The following is a 19,915-nucleotide window of genomic DNA, read 5'->3' as shown; positions in this document are numbered from 1 at the left end:
GAAATCCATAGATTAGGGCCTAATTAATTGATTTAAATTAACTGATTTCCTTATATGAACTGTAACTCAGTAAAATCTTAGAAATTGTTGCATGTAGTGTTTATATTTTTGTTCAGTGTATGTATAATGACATAATCCAAACATTAGGAGTTGGAGCTTAAAAGCCCTACAAAGGCATGGCGCCTCACGTACATTGCTTTGTTTTTTTGTTAAATGTCTGCGCAGCCAACATGCCCACATGCTCTATATATGTAATGTATACAATAACTATGAATTTATGCTATGATCCTCCTATTCTATGGAATGCCCACCCCCCTCATATGTTATGTCTGCTAAAATGTTTTATTTGGTTCTTCACTGATGGAACAGATGAGATTAACTTTCATTCTATACAAGTAGAGACCAACAACATTTAAAGAGGAGCTGGGTTTGAGAGGCCTATGCTTCCACCTACTGTAGTAATAGCAGAGGTGTAGGCATCGTGATAAATAAGAATACACCATTTTCCCTTATATCCCAGCAAATGGAATAAAACGGTCATTTTCTAATGTTGAATTGTACCTTACATGGTGAAAAATACACATTGATTTCATTGTATATCCCACCAGGGGCAAATCTGGTGTTTTTGGATGGAATTCAAGCTACAGAAAGATCAAATCCAGACAGGAACTATTTAGCAGGTGAACTAAATCATACATTTGATAAGATTGGCAGATGTCATTGTACCACAATTAGAATCCCTCCAAAGCATCATAGAGGATCTAGATACTTTTTCTAACCTCTCTGGATTAAAACCAAATGATAATGTATTGCATTACAACAAAATTCAACTTTTACATTACCGTGTAGTTTACGAATAAAATGATCTGATGGGGATGTGGACATACTCGGTATACATATCCAGAAAGAAAGAAATGATCTCACTCCAACACATTTTAATAGAAAGTTAGCAAAAATAGATAAGATCTTGCTACCATGGAAAAGAAAATACATGTCTATTTGTGGAAAAATCACCCTGATTAACTCTTTAGTCATATCACAGTTTACCTATTTGCTTATGGTTTTCCCTACACCTGCTTTTTAAATTATATGAACAAAAAATATTCAATTCTATTTGGAATGGCAAGCCAGACAAAATTAAAAGGGTCTATTTATTTAACAAATATGAATTCGGAGGGCAGAAATGATTAAATATTAAAGCATTAGACCTCTCACTAAAGGCATCAGTCATACAAAAGTTATACTTAAATCTGAAATGGTTCTCTAGTAAATTAGTAAAAATGTCTCACCCCATGTTCAAGAATGGCCTTTTCCATTTATTCAGATTACAACTGCTCACTTTCGGTTATTTGAAAACGAAATAATCTCCAAAATATAGTTATTTTTTTAAACAAGCCTTAAAGTTGGTTGCAATATCAGTTTAATCCACCTGAAAAGACAGAACAAATAATACAACAAATACTGTGGTTAAACTCAAATATACTAATTGATTAAAAAAGTTTAAACAAATAAAAAATAAAATGTTTAAAGGTATAATCTTTGTAAATTATATCATAAATAGGACTGGTGGAGTTGTCACACATGCAGCTAAAACAGACATATGGAAATGTCTGCTCTACCAAAAATGACAATCAATTTCAGCATTACCACAAATATTGAAGAGGCAAGTGGAAGGGGGGAAGTAAGGAACTTGTCTGTCGGTCCTGCATTAAAGACCAAACATGGTTAAAGAAAATTGTGATAAATAAAAATATATACCAGTTTCATTTAAGGACCAAAAAATTGACAGCTGTGCCATATAAATGGCAAAATAGTTGGGAAGAGATTTTTGATGTACCGATTCCATGGCACATGGTTTATGAATTGACAAGCAAAACGACGCCAGATTAAAAACATCACATTTTTCTATTTAAATGATTATGCAAAATTCATGCAACCAATAGAATGTAATATATATGGGGATACAATCTTCCCAACTCTGCAGATTCTGCTGTGAGGAGGCAGAGTCATTAGATCATTTATTTTAGCACTGTCCATATGTAGCTCGTTTTTGGTCACAGGTCCAGGAATGACTGAAGAATTGCAACATTTACCTAGAACATAGCTGCAGATAGCAATACTGGGTGATTTGAAAAGCTATAGTCAATCAATCAATAATATAATAATTATTTTAGCAAAAATGTTTCTTTAATTTAATTTATCTCATAGTAGAAGCTATGAGTATAGAAATGTTCAGTACTTTTGTGAAGCATCACAGCACAGTTGAAAAATATGGCAAATAGAAATCCAAAATGGATGGTGTTAAGAGATAGATGGGAGGGGTTGAATGGAGCTGAAGGGTGGGACTAATAACAACAAAATAACAAATGTAAAACATACAGGGCCTGTCAAATGTTTATAGGTTCAGAAATGTTGTGAAATAGCACAGTTTTCAAATATAAATCAAACTGGATGGACATCATAAATGGAGGAAGGCCAGGACTATAAACAAACAAAATATAACTATTGTAAAATAGATTGTGTCTGTAAAAGGTGTATAGTATGTGTATAATATGTATAAACTGAAGATAGAAGCCTAAGTGTTACTGTTTATTAGTTTACTCCAATTGGGGGAGGGGTGGTAGGGTTTGCAGGGAATAATAAAGGTATATTCTAAAAAGTGTGCGTATGTATGTATGTATGTATGTATGTATGTATGTATGTATGTATGCATGTACATACATACGTACATACATACATACATAAATATGTATGCACACTTTGCGTATGTATGTATATGTATGTACATACATACGTACATACATACATACGCACACTTTTTAGTTATTAAAACTCGTTTTTCAATCTAAGTGTATGTAAACTTACGACTTCAACTGTACATGTTTAAACCAGAATATAGCGAAGAGGATACGAAACTAAGAGTTCGATTTAGCTAACGTTAGAAGCTCAGCAACAGTCGATGCCAGCACCAAGAGGGCAGGTGACAAATACGGTGCCTAGATAGTTTTCCTGCAAGCTACCTATAGTGCATTCGGAAAGTATTCAGACCCCTTGACTTTTTACACATTTTGTTACGTTAAAGCCTTATTCTAAAATAGATTAAATATTTTTTTCCCCCTCGTCAATCTACACAGAATACCCCATAATGACAAGGTAAAAACAGGTTTTTAGAAATGTTTGCAGATGTAAATAAATGTGCTAAAATGTGTTTTCGCTTGGTCGTTATGGGGTATTGTGTTTAGATCGATGAGGAAAAAATGAATTTCATCAATTATAGGATAAAGCTGTAATGGAACAAAATTTGGAAAAAGTCAAGTGGTCTGAATACTTTTCGAATGCACTGTAGATAGCTAGCTAACTAACTTTAGTTTATCTACCGAAACCCATATTGTGTGTTGCTGGCTAACTTGCTAGTGTGTTACAGTGGGGGGATTACAATATATATATATATCTGTTTCCTAATTCAGCTAGCTAGGTAGCTACAATGTTACAATCAGCCACCTATAGTTAGGTTTACTGGCAATTGTTAGTACGTGACTGGAGTTGGCTAGCTAGTAAGCCTGGCACCTGCTAACTTGTGTAACATCAGCAACTGTAAATCATTTGACTATCTAGCTATATAACATAATTGATGAGGGTTGACATTGGTTAGGATTATGATCTTGGATGCATTTCAATCTCACCAAATATTAGGCAAGATAGGATTCCAAACAGATGCAAATAACAACTATTGCATATCCAGGAAGTTAGCTAAGTTTACTGACAAACAGTGAGGGGAAACAATAATAGTACAATTTAGTGTTGTAAATCTTTAAAACTGAAGCTGGTTTTACTATAAAAAACATTTGCCTAAACATGCCTGATAGCATTTACCTACAGCTCTGTCTGTCTGTCTGTCTGTCTGTCTGTCTGTCTGTCTGTCTGTCTGTCTGTCTGTCTGTCTGTCTGTCTGTCTGTCTGTCTGTCTAGGCTCGTTTGTACGGTCTGGTCACTGTGCAAAGGTTGAGGATTATGCCATATTTCTTTCTATTAGGCTAGATATTGTTGTAAATGTCATCTCTGTGCCTGTGCACATGTATGCATGTTCAACTAGTCTACCCTTATGTTGATGTCATGCTGGCACAGTTCAACTGTCGTTCCAACTGTACAATAACAGTATACATGTTTTTGTTTTTTGTCTTACAGACAATACTGTGTAGTGCCTGGGCTTCTTCATGGAGTAGAATCTAGATACAGAAACATAATTCCTTTGCCTGCGTGTGTCATTGTAGCAGAACTGCATCCTGTGATCTGTATCCCTTTCAAAGGATTAGACATAAATCTGGATTTCAAGCAGATGACTCATGAGGACCTGAATGGCAGTTTGATCATGACAACACTCCTCCCACAGCTTTACAAGTATTCTCTGAACTTACTGTATGTTTCTTTGGGATGGTAATTTTATCATGACCACCTTTCCCGTCATCTGCTGTGATCACAAGTTCTCTTAGCTACAGTTTATTACACCAGATAATGTTATTTAACTCAACATTTTTGGTGTCCAATACTGGGAGTTACAGGATATGTACTGTTTGGTGTAGCACAGAGAACTTTCAACCAACCTTAGCGATGTCGTCTTCGTCCTCTATTCGGGGAAACAGGAGTCTCATAAAATGTATGTTTCCAGTTGCAAGGGGGCAGTTTGAATTTCGAAAATGCTACGTAATTAAAATAAATAGTTTTTTAGCGTCATAAAGTCATCCGACAATATGTGCGCCGCCATCGTGTCTATTTCAAGTCTTCTCACTCATTGATCGAGACAGGTCTCTGTCATCATGACATGCAGCACTTTGGGGTGGACACCCACCTGTCTCCATCAATGAGAGAAGACTTGAAATAGACAAGATTTCGGCAAAAATCTTTGGGTAAAGCACGTTAACTGGTGTAACATGCAGATTTTGTCCATCCACACCAGACGCGATCAGGACACGCAGGTTGAAATATCAAAACGAACACTTTAACCAACTATATTATTTTGTGGACAGGTCCAAACACATATGAAACTGAAACTGGACTGAAGGGAAAAAAATTGCTAGTATCGCGTCACTTCTCAGCTGTAATCGAAATGTATTCCCCATCAGTTCAGCCTGAAAATCCCTCTGACAATCTTTGCTCACCTCATCATTCTTAATAGCCGCAGGCCACAGGCAGAATCGGGGTGAATCTCTGTTCGGTAGATTTGTGAAAGATAACTCATCTTCGCACATATTTGTAATTGGCTTAGCCAGCAACAGAACACCACATGGGCATGATGACAAACAGTAAAAAAATGTTGCCTAGAGAAGTTCTGAGATTACTGTTTGTTGGTCGTTCGAAGTAAACAATGCCGATATTCAAGTTTGTGGGCACGCCCCCTCTACCTAGCGGGCGGTATCAGCATATGCTATGAATGCTAGACGTTGTGGTTCACTATGAGCAGACCAATACACAGTGAGTCGAAACTTCCCGATTCTTCCAGTGAAATTTAAATGTTCTAGTTTGTGGTTTGAAGAATTATGATGTTTATGATAACGTAATATTGTTAATATAGTAATGACTCTCTGCCGTGGCAAAGCCATGGTGAAATCCCCTTTAAGTGTAAAACTAGCAATCACTCAATAATCCATGCTTTCCGGGAATGCTATAAAGTACAAATATTATTGGCGGAGCTAGAAAGTTAGCTGTCAGAAGTATTACAATGTAAATGTACTTTTAATCCATCTGTCTGTATATTTCAAGACATGGTATATGGGGGTGTAGTGGGACACCCAATGGGCTGGACGATTCTCTTCTCATCTATCATCTTGAAAAAAAGCGTAGACTAAAAACCCTGTAAATCACTCAATCCGCCATCATTAACACAATGGAAAAATCAAATGATTTATTATTGAAATGGAAACGGGCGACCGAGAAAAACAAATGTGTGCAATTTAAAGCCGTGTGGCAAACAATAATGCAGGCACTAGGGATGGGGGTGTGAGCATGCGGCCTCGGCAGATGAGATGTAGTTGTTGTTTGTGTGCGTCTGTAAAGTGTTGTACGCGTGTATATGTTTGCATCTGGTGTGGGAAATAAAAATAAAACAATTTTTAAAAAATATGGGTACCCAGACTACCACAGCATGGAAAATGTCACAGGTCCCTACTGCGACAATGGCACAGTAATGGCAGAACGTCATCTAGCGACAAATCAAGGAGCCAATAGCCATGGCGGAGGTCAATGCAAATTTGGTGAAGACGAATGTTCTGAATGGACAACAGTAGTATTGAAAGCTGGAACGAAAATGTTCTATAATTGGAGTATGTGTGTAAATGATAATGAATCGCTTCTTGTTGGGATACGTTTGTTGAGTAAGGATGCATATGTGTGAAAACCGTTTGAGGTGTCAAATGGTATGCACCCAGTATGCACTGGGAAAAGTGGAGTCTGTCAGAGTGACCAGTGGTGGCCTTATTTTGATTAATTGTATTTCTGAAGAACAGAGGAAGATTGCAGTGGGCCTCAAAAGAATCCGGACAACATAAGTTTTGTGTTTTGAACTTCAGAGTAGAGCTCCCATCAGAGTCATCTCAGGGGTGACGACGGATGTTCAGGTTGAATAGCTGAAGAGAATTCCCGGTGTAGTGGTGCCTGACGTCTGACCCTCTGGGTGAATGGAGAAAAATAAGAAAGTCTGTCGGTCCTGTTTTTTGATAAAGAGCAAATACCAACGCATGTGAAACTTGGTTATGTAAGATATGCTGTAAGAGCTTTCGTCCCCAAACCACTGCAGTGTAAGAATTGTAATGGATTTGTCCATGTTTCAAGTGTGTGCAGACGGACAGAGTATATTGAAGAACTGTGGGTAGAAAGACGACAGTGTTGCAATTGTGGTGGGGCTCATGATCCCGAGTTCCTGGAGTACTCTGTAAGGGTGAAGGAAATTGAGGTGGCAAAAGTTAGTGGTAAATCAAATGTCCTATGCTGAGGCGATTAAAATAATTGACAAAGCAAGTGATACTAGTGAATATATGGTGGTGGATACACCACAGCCTGTAGTAAATGTTTGCTGCCAGACAAAAGATACCCTGTGTGTTAAAAATATGGATTTTTTGGGGACTCAAGGATTTTACATCTGAAGACTTGCAAGCACTGGAAGACCCACCCTCTCAGGTTGCCTTGAGCCTGTGTAGGGATCAGATCTGTTTTATTTATTTAACAGAAAAGTTGAGTTTTTGGGGGAATCCTATTTCCGTCCCGCAGAGTAGGTGGCAGGATGCACATTAAATTGTTTGATCGACAATATACCATAGAAGAAGTAAAAAATAAAAATGTCCATTTTACAAAGGCCTTTAATTTTGAAATTCCTGTGGATAAATGTGTTACTAAGGTTGTTATGAATAATACTGCAATAATACTGGTTTCATAACTTTATGTATGCCCCCTTCATATAAAGTGTTACCTAATAAAATATTACTGAATTTCTTAGACCTTGACGCAAGAGTTGATGTGTAATTTTGCATTGTTTGTATCCTCAGAGAGTGGTCGCCAACAACCACAGACGGGCCTCCGCCTCCACCAACCTGAGTCGTAAGCCCAGCCTGCAGCTGGTGGATACCCCTGATGGGCTGCGGGACCTGGGCCACCTGGAGCTGATGAGCCGGGACCTGATGGACCCTGCCGGTGGGGTGGTGCCCTTCAACCGCTCCATGTCCACCGACTCTCTCAGCTCTATCTCCTCCATCGGCAACAATTTTGGGCACGACTACACAGTGGGGCAGCTGGAGGTGACCCTGGAGTACGAGGCCCGACCAGGGCCTGGGCCGGGGGTGCTCCACATCGCCCTGCACCAGGGCAAGGACCTGCTGGAGAAGGAGGAAGGGGACTTCCCCGGCTGCTTTATCCGGGTCACCTTGGTTCCTGAAGAACTCAACGTGGGCGTCACCAGGGTGAGTGTGTGTGTGTGTGTGTGTGTGGTAATAGTCTTTTAGATTGATATTATCGTATTTTATTTTGGCTTTGCAGAATGGTTCTGTGATATCATATTTCACTGAAGATGCAACACTAATGATGTTCTGGGATCATTCTTGTCGAAAATGTTCTCAGAAACCCGACAGAAAGTTCTCTCTGTTTTGAATGGACAAAGCCATCGATCACATCATATCTAGTTAAGCTTTATTTATACAGCACATTTCATGCATGGAATGCAATGTGCTTTAAAGGAAAAAAATTATAAAAAACAATGAAAATAAAAGATGAAATATTTACTACACAACAAACATCAGATAAAAAGCACCCTAAGCAAAGCAAGATCTCTTTTAAATATGTCCACAGTTTCGGCCCCCCTCAGGTTCTCTGGCAGGCTATTCCAGAGGCTGGGGGCATAATAACTAAAGGCTGCCTCTCCATACCTCTTGGTCCTAGACTTTGGGATAGTTAAAAGGCCAGTGCCAGAGGACCTGAGGATTCTACTGGGTACATAAATAAATAGCATGTCTGACATGTATTGGAGTGCACAATCGTGGTTTGATTTATAAACCAATAGAAGCATCTTAAAATGTATTCTAAAACTCACAGGCAGCCAGTGCAGAGACCTTAAAACCAGTGTAATGTGTGCTCTCCATCTGGTCTTGGTCAGTACCCGTGCTGCAGTATTTTGTATGTTTTGCAGTTGACCAATGGATTTCTTGGGTAGACCAGACAGGAGAACATTACAGTAGTCAAGCATGGATGAGTCTCTCTGTGTCAGACTTAGAGAGAAACGGTCTGCACCTTGGCAATGTTCCTCAGGTGGTAAAAAGCTATTTTGGTCACATTCCTATTGTGTGATTCTAAATTTAGTTCAGAATCTAAAATGACACCTAGGTTTTTTTTTTTTACCTGGTGTTTTATCTTTATTGCCCGTGAATTAAAATGTGCGGATAGATTCTCTCTGCTTTGGCTCCAACAATAAGTACCTCGGTCTTGTCTTGATTTAGCTGAAGGAAGTTGTGAGCCATCACAGTATTTAAATCACTAATACATTTACATTTGACATTTGAGGAATTTAGCAGACGCTATTATCCAGAGCGATTTACAGGTGCAATTAGGGTTAAGTGCCTTGCTCAAGGGCACATCAACAGATTTCCCCCCCCCCCCACCTAGTCAGATCAGGGATTTGAACCAGTGACCTTTTGGTTACTGGCCCAAAGCTCATAACCACTAGGCTTATCCAATAGGCTACCTGCTGCACAGAAATGTAAAGTTGTGTATTGTCTGCGTAGTAGTGAAAATCAATGCTGTGCTTTTTGATAACGCTGCCAAGGGGTAACATATAGAAACTGAACAGTACCAGACCAAAAATCGAACCAGAACTGGAACTGGGGAGGCCAGAACTGGACCGGAGAGTCCAACCCACCTCTCCAGTCTCTCCAGAAGGACATCATGTTCAACCGTGTCGAATGCAGCACTTCAATCTAAGGACAGAGAGCTGTTTGGCATCTGTGTTGTCTCTAAAATCATTTACCACTTTAACTAACACTGTCTTTGTGCTGTGGTGGGTACAGAAAACAGATTGGATTTTTTTTTTAATTACAGTTGGCACTTAAAAAGTAATTTATCTGTTTGAAACCAATTTCTCCAAAATGTAGCTTAAGAAAGAAGGTTGGATGTTGGCCAAAAATTGCTAAGAGTTGAATAATCTAATAGACTTTTCTTCAGAAGGGGTTTCACCATAGCAGTTTTTAACAATAGCTTGCACTTCAGATATGCAATTAAAAACTGTTTTGTTGAAGGTGGTGGGAATAGGATCGAGGAGGCAGGTTAGAAGACTTAAGTTGTGATATCACTTTCCTGAGTATGTCTGTGTCAACCAGAGAAAATAAATCCACAGTGGCTTTGCATGACAGGCTAGGGCACATATCATCAAATTTATCATCAGGTCTTGCTTGACTGATAACCAGCCTAATGTTGATTATCTTATCTCTGAAATATGATGCAAACTCATCACATTTAGACGTGGAGGAAAGTTCACATAGGTTTGCGGGGTAGGATTTATTAGACCATTAATGATCGAGAAGAGCACTCAAATTATTCTGATTAATAGTGATCAAGTTAGAAAACTGAACACGTCTGGCATTTTTAATTGCTTTGTTTTATAAGCCAAGTTGCTCTCTCAGATATCATAATGGACCTTCAACTTTGACTGTCTCCACTTCTGCTCTGCCTTTCTGTAATTTCTCTTTAAATGATTAGTTTCCTCACTCATCCAAGGGGCTCTCTGTTTGGATGTGGCCTTTTTCAACTTTAATGGAGCTATGGCATCAATGGTTACCCTTAATTTACTATTAAAGTTATCAACTAAATCATCACAAGACGAGTATAGGTGGTGGAGTGTTGTTCATACACTCAATAAATGATGTAGCAATGTCAAAGGTAAGATAGCATTTCTTAATAATGCGTTCAGTATTACCCTGTGCTGTGGGCAACAAGGTTGTAAAAAATCCACAGTGGTGATCAGATAAAGCAACGTCAACAATAGAGGATATGTCAATAGAAAGCCCCTTTGTAATAACCAGGTCCAGAGAATGGCCAAGGTTATGGGTGGGCCCAGTAACATGTAGAATAAAGTCCAGATTCATAAATTCAATGGCCTTGGAGTCAGTCTCTTTGTCAACATGAATATTCAAATCTCCCAACACAATGATTTTAATCATAGTTCTCAAGGACAATAGTTAACAGTTCAGATAAATCAGTAAAGAAATGGGGCAGCGCTTTGGTGGCCTATACAGGGTTATGGCCAGCACTGGTGGCTGATATTTAAACAGTATAGCATGATGCTCAAAAGACCCAAAGTCACCAAATGTCCTTACAGTTGAGAGCATTAGTGAAAATAGAGGCTGTCCCCCCACCCATTTTCCCTTTTCTGATAGAGTATGGAAAGCTGTAGTACGGGGAGGCTTCAATAAGAGCAGCATTAGTCTGATGACAGCCATTTTTCAGTGAGAAACGTGCAATCAACTTTGAGCTCAGTACTGAGGTCATTCACTGGAAAGGTTTTTACTTGTGATTGCTCTAACATTTAAAAGCCCACAGTCGTTGAATATGGCACATGTGCCTCGAGGTAACCAATGAAATAACAACCAAATTATTAACGTTACAACCACGTTTTCTGACAGTCTCCAATCTATCAGAATGGTAGGAGATGACAGTTTGTATACTGTAAACTCACTAGAAGGTGGAGTTAAAGGAAAATAAATGAGGTTACTCACAATAACCATAGTGCCATTTCTACAGGAGTTCATATGCTTTACAAGTCCTCTGTTGCTTATTCTGACAGTGAGAACTGGAGCACTACCAGACCCTGTCCGTCACTCTAAAATAATAATCCTGGAACCCCTTCGGTTAGGATGAATACTGCCTCTTTTAAAAAGTGCTGGTTGCTCCCACGGCAAATCAAAGTTGTCACAAAAAGAGACACTGGCCGCTGGCTGTTGGTATACACCCAGGATCCGTGCTGACTCCCGGGGCTGTTAGGTCCATCTCAAAGCTGTTTGATAGCTGGATCAGATCTTCTCGGATAGATGAAGGGTGGCCAGACTGCCTTCCCGATCTCATACGCCTTGTGAGTGTCCAGTCTCCCATGGGCCGCGGAGTTGAGCTGAACATCTGTCCATTGGATTGGGACAGGTCAACGCCTTGTGAGTGTCCAGTCTCCCATGGGGCCGCGGAGTTGAGCTTAGCATCTGTCTGTTGGATTGGGACAGATCAACGCCGCTTGACTCATCAACAGCTTTGCTATAGGAGGCATTTAAAACTGAGATTGGGTTTGAGTGGGTTACAGCAAGGTCGGTGTACTTAGAAAGCAGGTTATCCTTTTCTCGCAGCCGAGCTGACAGCCAGAGGATCTCTTCCCTAAGTGCTTGATGGCGGTGCATTTAGGGCAGACAAATTCATGTTTATTTCCCAGTTGCACCTTATCTTCATCTTGTGATTGTGTGGAAATCATCTCACACCTAAAGCATTTGTGCCCAGCTGTGGATAAAAACATCTGTGGGCTAGCACTGCTAGTGTTAGCCTGCTCCGTTTTAATGATAGCTAGCGGCTAACTAATACTTAACAGGAATCCGGGACACAAACTTGTGGTCCCAGCCGTCAAAGCTGACAGCATCGCGGAATCCGTAGCAATACAAACTTTAGCTATGATTTAATGAAAACTATTTAATAAAAACAACAAACCGAGTATAGACATTACACTGTTCTGTTGCTGGCTATGATGATGTCTGTTGAGTGATGCCCTTGTGCATATTTTTGATACCATTCATTTCTATGTGAAGTGTCAATAGCACATTGAAGCCAAATGAAGTCGGTTATGATGGCGTCTCATGGAGACATAACATGTGCAGTTCGAGCTACTCCAGGAAGTGATGTTGCAGGCTAGCTCAGTGCTGCCCCTATCATTGAGTAACTCAAGTTGAAGGCCAACCGTGGTATTGCAGGCTTCCATTAGAAACTAAATTATCCTTAACTTCTTCAGTGTGGGATTTTAAAATAATCGGTTCAAGGACATACATCAGGTGCATTAGAAGCAATTGTTGGTACAATGATTGTCCTCAATATTTTTTTATTGACACAAATTGTCTTTGAAGATATGGGGGATCCTGTTTTCCACTAACAATGCCTGCAGTACAGCAGTTGGCCTTCAACTTTCGTGGCTTCAATGAGAGGCGGCAGTCGTTCTCCCCTGGTTTTGGTAGCTTTTCTTGTTAGCTGAGAAGTGTTGATAACATCACCCAAGTTTGGAGTCAGTGAGAGAGCAATGAGTCCCTTGGGTTAGAGTTTTGAGCCTTCAGCTCGATGGGCTAATCCTATTCTTGTCTGATGGGAAAGTGCATTTGATTTTCAGCACCAAGTCTCCTGGGGCTTCTTACAGTAGGTTTGAGATGGAATAAAGGGTTAGTTTCTGTCACACAGTAGGCTACATCCACAAACATGATAATTGCAACCACACTGCACCACAATGTACAGTGTCCACCAAAGTCTCCAGGCTTGTCACCCTCTGTACTGCAAGATACTCAGGATCAGAGCAAATCACTGTGTTAATGCATTGACACTGGCCACAATGATAGCCACTAGTGCGGCTGCATTGAGGAATGTTGGAGACCGGGGGAAATGCTGACATCAGCTGGATCCACTGCTCCACTCGGCACAATCCACAGGGGAGCAAGCTGTTAAGCCTGGCTTCTCTCTCTAGCTCTCCGACTGTTCCTTTTTCCCCTCAGTCACACTGTTTAGTGGTGGTAATCGCCATAATTATAAATGTTCAGACTGTCACATATTAGAGATGCGGGGAATGCTCCATGTAGGAAACATTATATTAACACATTACAGGCCAAGGAGAATGTGTTCATTGTTTTCGATGTAATTTACATCCAGCCATGCTTATTTACAGTTAAGTGGTGTTTCAGATTATGCAGGTATTAGAAGTAGGGTTGTAATGTCATTCTGGTGTTTGATATAGGGCAGACTCCAAGATTACTATTACGGAATATTATGCAGGTTTTATAAATCCACTATGGGCTTTCATGAAGAAATTCAACACAGTTTATGACAATTTACCAGGAAGACTATTGTGTTAAGTTGCAGGTTATGTTGTGTTATGATAGCAGCCCTGGCTAATTTGCATTTTGTTGTTGATTTCTGTAAGCAGGAATTTGCCCTGCTGTGTACAAAGATGTCATGTTTCTGAGTCTACCTTTAACTAGGTATGATATAATGTATATATTGAATACCAAGTTCCCTTTGGTCTTTTGTGCGATGCACTTGAATATTACTTTGTTAGGAGCAGTTGATTTCAAGTTAAACTTATGTGAACCATTGTAACTATTAGTAAAATCTTTATATTTTGTTCATGTATCTATCATCGCCAGTCATTTAAATCATGAACAACGGACCACATGCATTTACTAAATTTAATCCCGCTACGTTCTCAGGTGAGCCATCAAACAGGCTCTTTTGATGGCTCTGATTCTCGTCGGATGTGGCAGGGTTTATAAACTCACTGATTACAAAGGAAAACCCAGCCATGAGCTGCCCAGTGAAGCGAGCCTATCAAACGAGCTAAATGCCTTCTACGCTTGCTTCAAGGCAAGCAACACTGAACCATGCATGAGAGCAACAGCAGTTCTGGACGACTGTGTGATCTCGCTCGCCGTAGCCGATGTGAGTAAGACCTTTAAACAGGTTAAGGTAACCTGTCTAAATGACTATCGCCCGTAGCACTCACATCTGTAGCCATGAAATACTTTGAAAGGCTGGTCATGGCACACATTAACACCATCATTCCAGAAACCCTGGACCCACTCCAATGCGCGTACCGCCCCAACAGATCCACACATTACACAATCTCTATTGGATTGCCTGGACAAGAGGAACAATTATGTGAGAATTCTGTTCATTGACTACAGCTCTGCATTAAACACCATAATGCCTTCCAAGCTCATCACTAAGGTCAGGACACTGGGACTAAACACCTCCCTCTGCAACTGGATCCTGGACTTCCTGACGGGTGGTGAGGGTAGGTAACAACACATCTGCCACGCTGACCCTCAGCACGGGGGCCCCTCAGGTGTGCGTGCTTAGTCCCCTTCTACATTCTCTGTTCACCCACAAATGCGTGGCTGTGCACGACTCCAACACCATCATTAAGTTTGCTGACGTCGTAACAGTGGTAGGCCTGATCACCGATAAGACCGCCTATAGTGAGGAGGTCAGTGACCTGGCAGTGTGGTGCCAGGAACACAACCTCGCCCTAAACGTCAGCAAGACAAAGGAGCTGATCGTGGACTACAGGAAACGGAGGGCCGAGCATGCCCCTATCCACATCGAGGCTTGAGTGGAGCAGGTCAGATGTTTCAAGTTACTCGGTGTCCACATCACCGGGGGCCAAGTTCCCTGCCATCCAGGACCTTAAAGATGCACCAAGTCTGGAACCAACACGACCCTTAACAGCTTCTACCCCCAAACCATAAGACTACAAAATAGTTAACCAAATAGTTACCCAGACTATCTGCATAGACCCTTTTTGCGCTAACTCTTTTGACTCATCACATACGCTGCTGTCTATTATCTATCCTTTTGCCTAGTCACTTTACCCCTAACTATATGTACATAATGTATCTATCTCAATTACCTCGTACCCCAGCACATTGACTCGGTACTGGTACCCCGTATATCTAGGCAAGTTATCGTTATTCGTTTTGAATTTATTCCTGTTAATATTTTTGTCTCTGCGTTGGTGGGAAGGGCCTGTAAGTATTTTACTGTTTGTAATAATGTTTATAAACTAACCGGCAGACCTGTTTAGTCCTGTGTTTGTTGTGTTGTTTGAAATCATCCAGGTCTATAACTAGCTCACTAAAATGTTTGGATTGTGATGCAGGTCCAGAGGAATGCTTTCACAGTCGTGTTCGACGAGCGTTTCTCCGTAGCCCTGGATCCATCTTGTCTGGAGGAGAACAGCCTGCGTTTCGCTGCATTCGGCATCGACGCGGAGGAGAGGAACATCAGCGCCGGCCTAGCAGAGCTCAAGCTGTCTGACCTGGACCTTTCTATCAGACCCTTCAATGCCTGGCTCTACCTGCAAGATGTTAACAAGGTAAAACCAGCACCATTGGGTTGATTGTAGTATTGCCTTACGGTGCTGATGGCCTGTGGCCTGCCGCCTACAGCACACATGTCTCAGTGTCGGCGTGGGTTGGAATCTGGCCCACTGCCCATTTGACCTTCTCCTCCTGTCTCTCCCATTATCTCTCATCTGTCTACCCTTACAACAACAAAACACGTGTCCATTTTGCAGTTTCACATGTTGAGCTGAAATTTCACATGTGAAACCATATTTATACATGTATTACATTTAGAGTTATCATGTTAACACCACCTTTTCACCTGTGAGGTGAAAACATGGTCTCACTGTATAGCCTAAAACATGGTCCCCTGTGGGAATCGAACCCACAACCCTGGCGTTACAAACACCATGCTCTACCAACTGAGCTACAGGGAAGATGATATCATGGGTGGTCAGGCCTTGCATCCTTAGTGTATGGATTTGAGTGGTTGCATTTCTCCAGCCCCATCCCTCAGCTGTTTACTGAAACTGGGGCGGGGAGTACACTTTGCTAATGTTTCAGTTAAGGATTGCCGCTTTAAACACCTTTTAATAGAGTAATAGTATTATTATATGTTGCAGTCCTCTAGTGAGTTACTTATGTGCCATTAATATCAAGCAAAATTTCTGAAGTCAAGAACAAAATTATTAGTATTGCAAACAAAAATGATGATATTGAAAGAAAAACATAAACCCAAAAGTATTGATAGCAAAACAAAATATTGCAAGGAAATAATTTTGAAATGCGAGAGCAAATTAATTGTAACTGGATACAAAAATAAATAAATTATAATGCAATTAAATTAAACACCTCCCCTCTTCACTACAATTCTCTATCTTTGGTTGTGTTACCCTGGCCTTTGATTTCGCTGAAAATGTTGGCAACTTCATTCCAGCAACATAGCACCCTGCATCCCACTGCTGGTTTGCCTCTGAAGCTAAGCAGGGTTGATCCTACTCAGTCCCTGGATGTGAGACCAGATGTAGCAGGAAGTGGTGAAAAGTTAACATGAAAACCAAATGTCACATGGGGAAATTATTTTTCACGAAGGAAAAACACATGACAAATGTACATGTGAAACTTCACAGGACTTTGAAAACCACGTCTGACTCGTGAACATTTCTAATGTGAATAATTATTTTCTCATTTGAAAATGTTCACATGAGTTGATCACACATGTCCGAAAACCACGTGTTTTTTTCCATGTGATTTTTGTAAGGGTAATAAAGCATATAAAATATAAGTTTTAAAGGTGTGAAGCGGAACATGAGACATGGAGATAGGTGGCTTTCTGAGGACAAATCATGTAAACAGTTTCATTTTTATAGAATCGTCAGTGACTGTCATATCTGTGCAGTGTGCAACAATGGCCTCCTTTGGCTTGTGTTGTCTTTAGGCCGTGGATGCAGTTGGGGAGATTCTGCTGTCTCTCAGCTACTTGCCCACCGCTGAGCGCCTTACAGTGGTGGTGGCCAAAGCAAAGAACCTTCTGTGGACCAATGACAAAACCACAGCAGGTGACACTACTTAACAGCTTTAGCTCTTATGTTTGTCTCTATATTGCATCCTCTGTGAGCACCTATTCACATTAATACTATATATTACCCAGTCATTCAACAATTTATCTTTCCATTTTGCTATTTGCAAAGTGATTTGCCCAATTATCACTAGAATTATCACTACAACTGAATGTCTCAAAAGGTGGGTAGAGTTTCGTAAAATGAAATATTTACCATCACTTTACCATCACATTATGCTAACATGCAAAGTTAAATATGAAGAACAATGATCATATGGGTTAAAACATCTCTTTTTTGTTTTACTTTTATCGCAGTCTACACACACTAATACTAATATTTCTGATGACACTTTTGGTATTTAAATTGTTTGTGAACAAAGCTGTCACAATCTCTCTGTTAATAGATCCCTTTGTCAAAGTGTACCTTCTGCAAGATGGTAAGAAGATCAGTAAGAAGAAGACCTCCGTGAAAAGAGACGACACCAACCCCATCTTCAACGAAGCCATGATCTTCTCTGTGCCTGCTGTCGTCTTACAGGTGACACTGGGAAGGGATGGTACCATGGTAGGGAATAGACAGCTGAAAGGATTGTTTAGTCAAATGAAATTTGCTCTAATCAAATGAAATTTGACTTTATGGTGGTATTTTGGTTGAGCCATTGTTGTTAGACTGCATTACCACTGTGAACCACATAGGCTTCACTGTTGACCCTCTCTGGAGTACTAAAGTGCAATAATCTTATAGTGAATACAGTTACCAACCGTTTATAGTGATCAAATTGTCCTGTACTGATTTGATTACTATAAAAGGATTGCCCTGTACTATGTTGGGACTGGTGCTGACACTGTGCTCCCTCTTCAGGAACTCTCCCTGAGGATCACAGTGGCAGAGGGCACCGACGACGGCAGGGGCGAGAACGTGGGTCACGTGATTATCGGACCCGAGGCGAGTGGCATGGGCATCACCCACTGGAACCAGATGTTGGCAACACTGAGGAAACCTGTGTCCATGTGGCACCCTCTGCGGAGGACCTAGTACCCCTCCATCTCCCTCTGTACCGTACCTCCGGTCACTAGGGTTGGGCTCAATTCCATTTCAATTCACTCCATTCAGGGGATACATTGAAATTTCAGTTTGAGAATTGTAAAAGTGCCATTTATTTTCAAGGAGGATTTTCCACTTCCTAAATTGAATGAATTGGATTGGAGTTGATCCCGACCCTGCCGGTCACTCCTCTTTGCATGGTGCCTACTGTAGTACTATTTTACTGTCCTCCAGATAGGGAGAATAAAAAAGGAAGGGGTAAAATAGCTTCTTTTTTCAGGAAACTACTCATTTGTCTTTTGAAACCAGTCTTACTCTGCACCTAGTGGTATGGGAGACTAATTTGCAGGTGGCGTGGTAAGCTTTATCAGATTTGCTTGTGATCATTTGTAAAATGTGAGAGTGACAAACTTTTCCTAGTATGGTTTTTGGTATGTATCATATCTTCTTGTGCTTTTTAAAATCCAGGTTCTCAAATCCAGGTGATATCAATTGTAATTTGTAGCAATTGTAACAGGGTGCCCAAATCTGACCTAACAGGTATATAGGTACTATAACTTGTTGCATTGTACGATTTGTATCATAATAAATGCAATACAAGTTGCAATGTCATTCTGATAAAACAGTGTTAGGAATGTAAATAATGTACAATTGCTTTGTTTTAGTTTTATTCATTCAAATATGAATATGTATTATTATGTTACTATTATTATGTTATTATGTTGATAATTAGTGTGCACTTTCATTGCATATTCATAATCATCAAAAAGCCAATACTACAGTTACACAAACACATTATCAGGTGAATATTAATTCAGTAGATCTATTAACTATGTCTTAAAAGGTATGTCATCCAATGCATTCCACAATGAAGCCATATCTCATGCTTATGTAGCCCTTATAAACATGTAATAATTGTTTGTGTATGCATTTAGTGGTCAGTTTTACCCATTTTATCCTCTATCTGCTTTAAACTGCTAAACATAACCTTCTGGACTCACTTTTGGAGTAAGAGCACCATATTATCTAGGTGAATGCATAAAATACTAAAATGAGCTTTATCGATGTTGACCTCTACAACCATTACTGTTGACTTGGATGTAACTGATTACTTCACTTGGTTGCATTGTGAGGGGATGCAATGAAGACCTTTATTTGCTATCTGTAACAATTTGGCAATAATGTTTGTACAACAGAATGTGAATTAACAAGTGACCTCCCCTTGCGTTGTATAAACAGGTCAGATCGCCCTTATTACCTGGCAAATGTGATTTTTATTAATTCAGTGCAAAACTAACCATGCATTTAAAGGCACAAAATACAGTATTGTCACTCAATAACCTCAACAAAAATTCTAACAAGAAGCTTGTTAAATGCTGCATCTGGGCAACCATTCCTTACCACTCCTTTGCATTCCACAATCAACAATGTGATGCAATATTTCCTACTGTGCCAAATTCATTATTGAAGCAATATTTTCATTTAGCCTACAGTGAGCATTTGCATTTTGTGATCAATGCCATGCATGCACTTGTTTAGCACTAGTTATGGTTGTGCCACCAAATATGTGTATTGTGTAAACATTGTTTCAAATATAAGAAATGCAACAAATGGCCTGGTTTAACATGTTTGTGCTATGCTATCTATGATTTTGTTATCTCCCTGCTTCTTTCCCTTTTATCTCTCCCTTTGTCGCTCCCTTTCTTGCCC

The 19,915-nt window shown here is 40.1% G+C and overlaps 1 protein-coding gene and 1 non-coding gene across 2 annotated transcripts in view; one reads left to right on the top strand and one right to left on the bottom strand.

Annotated features, from left to right (window-relative positions):
- The window catches only part of syt12 (synaptotagmin XII), a 41,945-nt gene extending 22,126 nt beyond the window's left edge, over positions 1-19,819 (top strand). The window contains exons 4-8 of the mRNA XM_029758528.1: positions 7,536-7,946; positions 15,416-15,631; positions 17,038-17,158; positions 17,565-17,698; positions 18,023-19,819. Of these exons, the coding sequence (XP_029614388.1) occupies positions 7,536-7,946; positions 15,416-15,631; positions 17,038-17,158; positions 17,565-17,698; positions 18,023-18,196 (1,056 nt within the window). The 3' untranslated portion in view covers positions 18,197-19,819. The remainder of the gene's footprint in view (positions 1-7,535; positions 7,947-15,415; positions 15,632-17,037; positions 17,159-17,564; positions 17,699-18,022) is intronic.
- Positions 15,964-16,036, bottom strand: trnat-ugu (transfer RNA threonine (anticodon UGU)). Its single transcript has one exon. It is a non-coding gene; the product is annotated as a tRNA-Thr (tRNA).
- Positions 19,820-19,915: the final 96 nt, after the last annotated feature.

Source organism: Salmo trutta, chromosome 7 (assembly GCF_901001165.1).
Source record: "Salmo trutta chromosome 7, fSalTru1.1, whole genome shotgun sequence".
In the NCBI taxonomy this organism is placed as follows: Eukaryota; Metazoa; Chordata; class Actinopteri; order Salmoniformes; family Salmonidae; genus Salmo; species Salmo trutta.
Note: the sequence above shows the minus strand (reverse complement) of the source record. Positions and strands in the feature narration are given on the sequence as shown.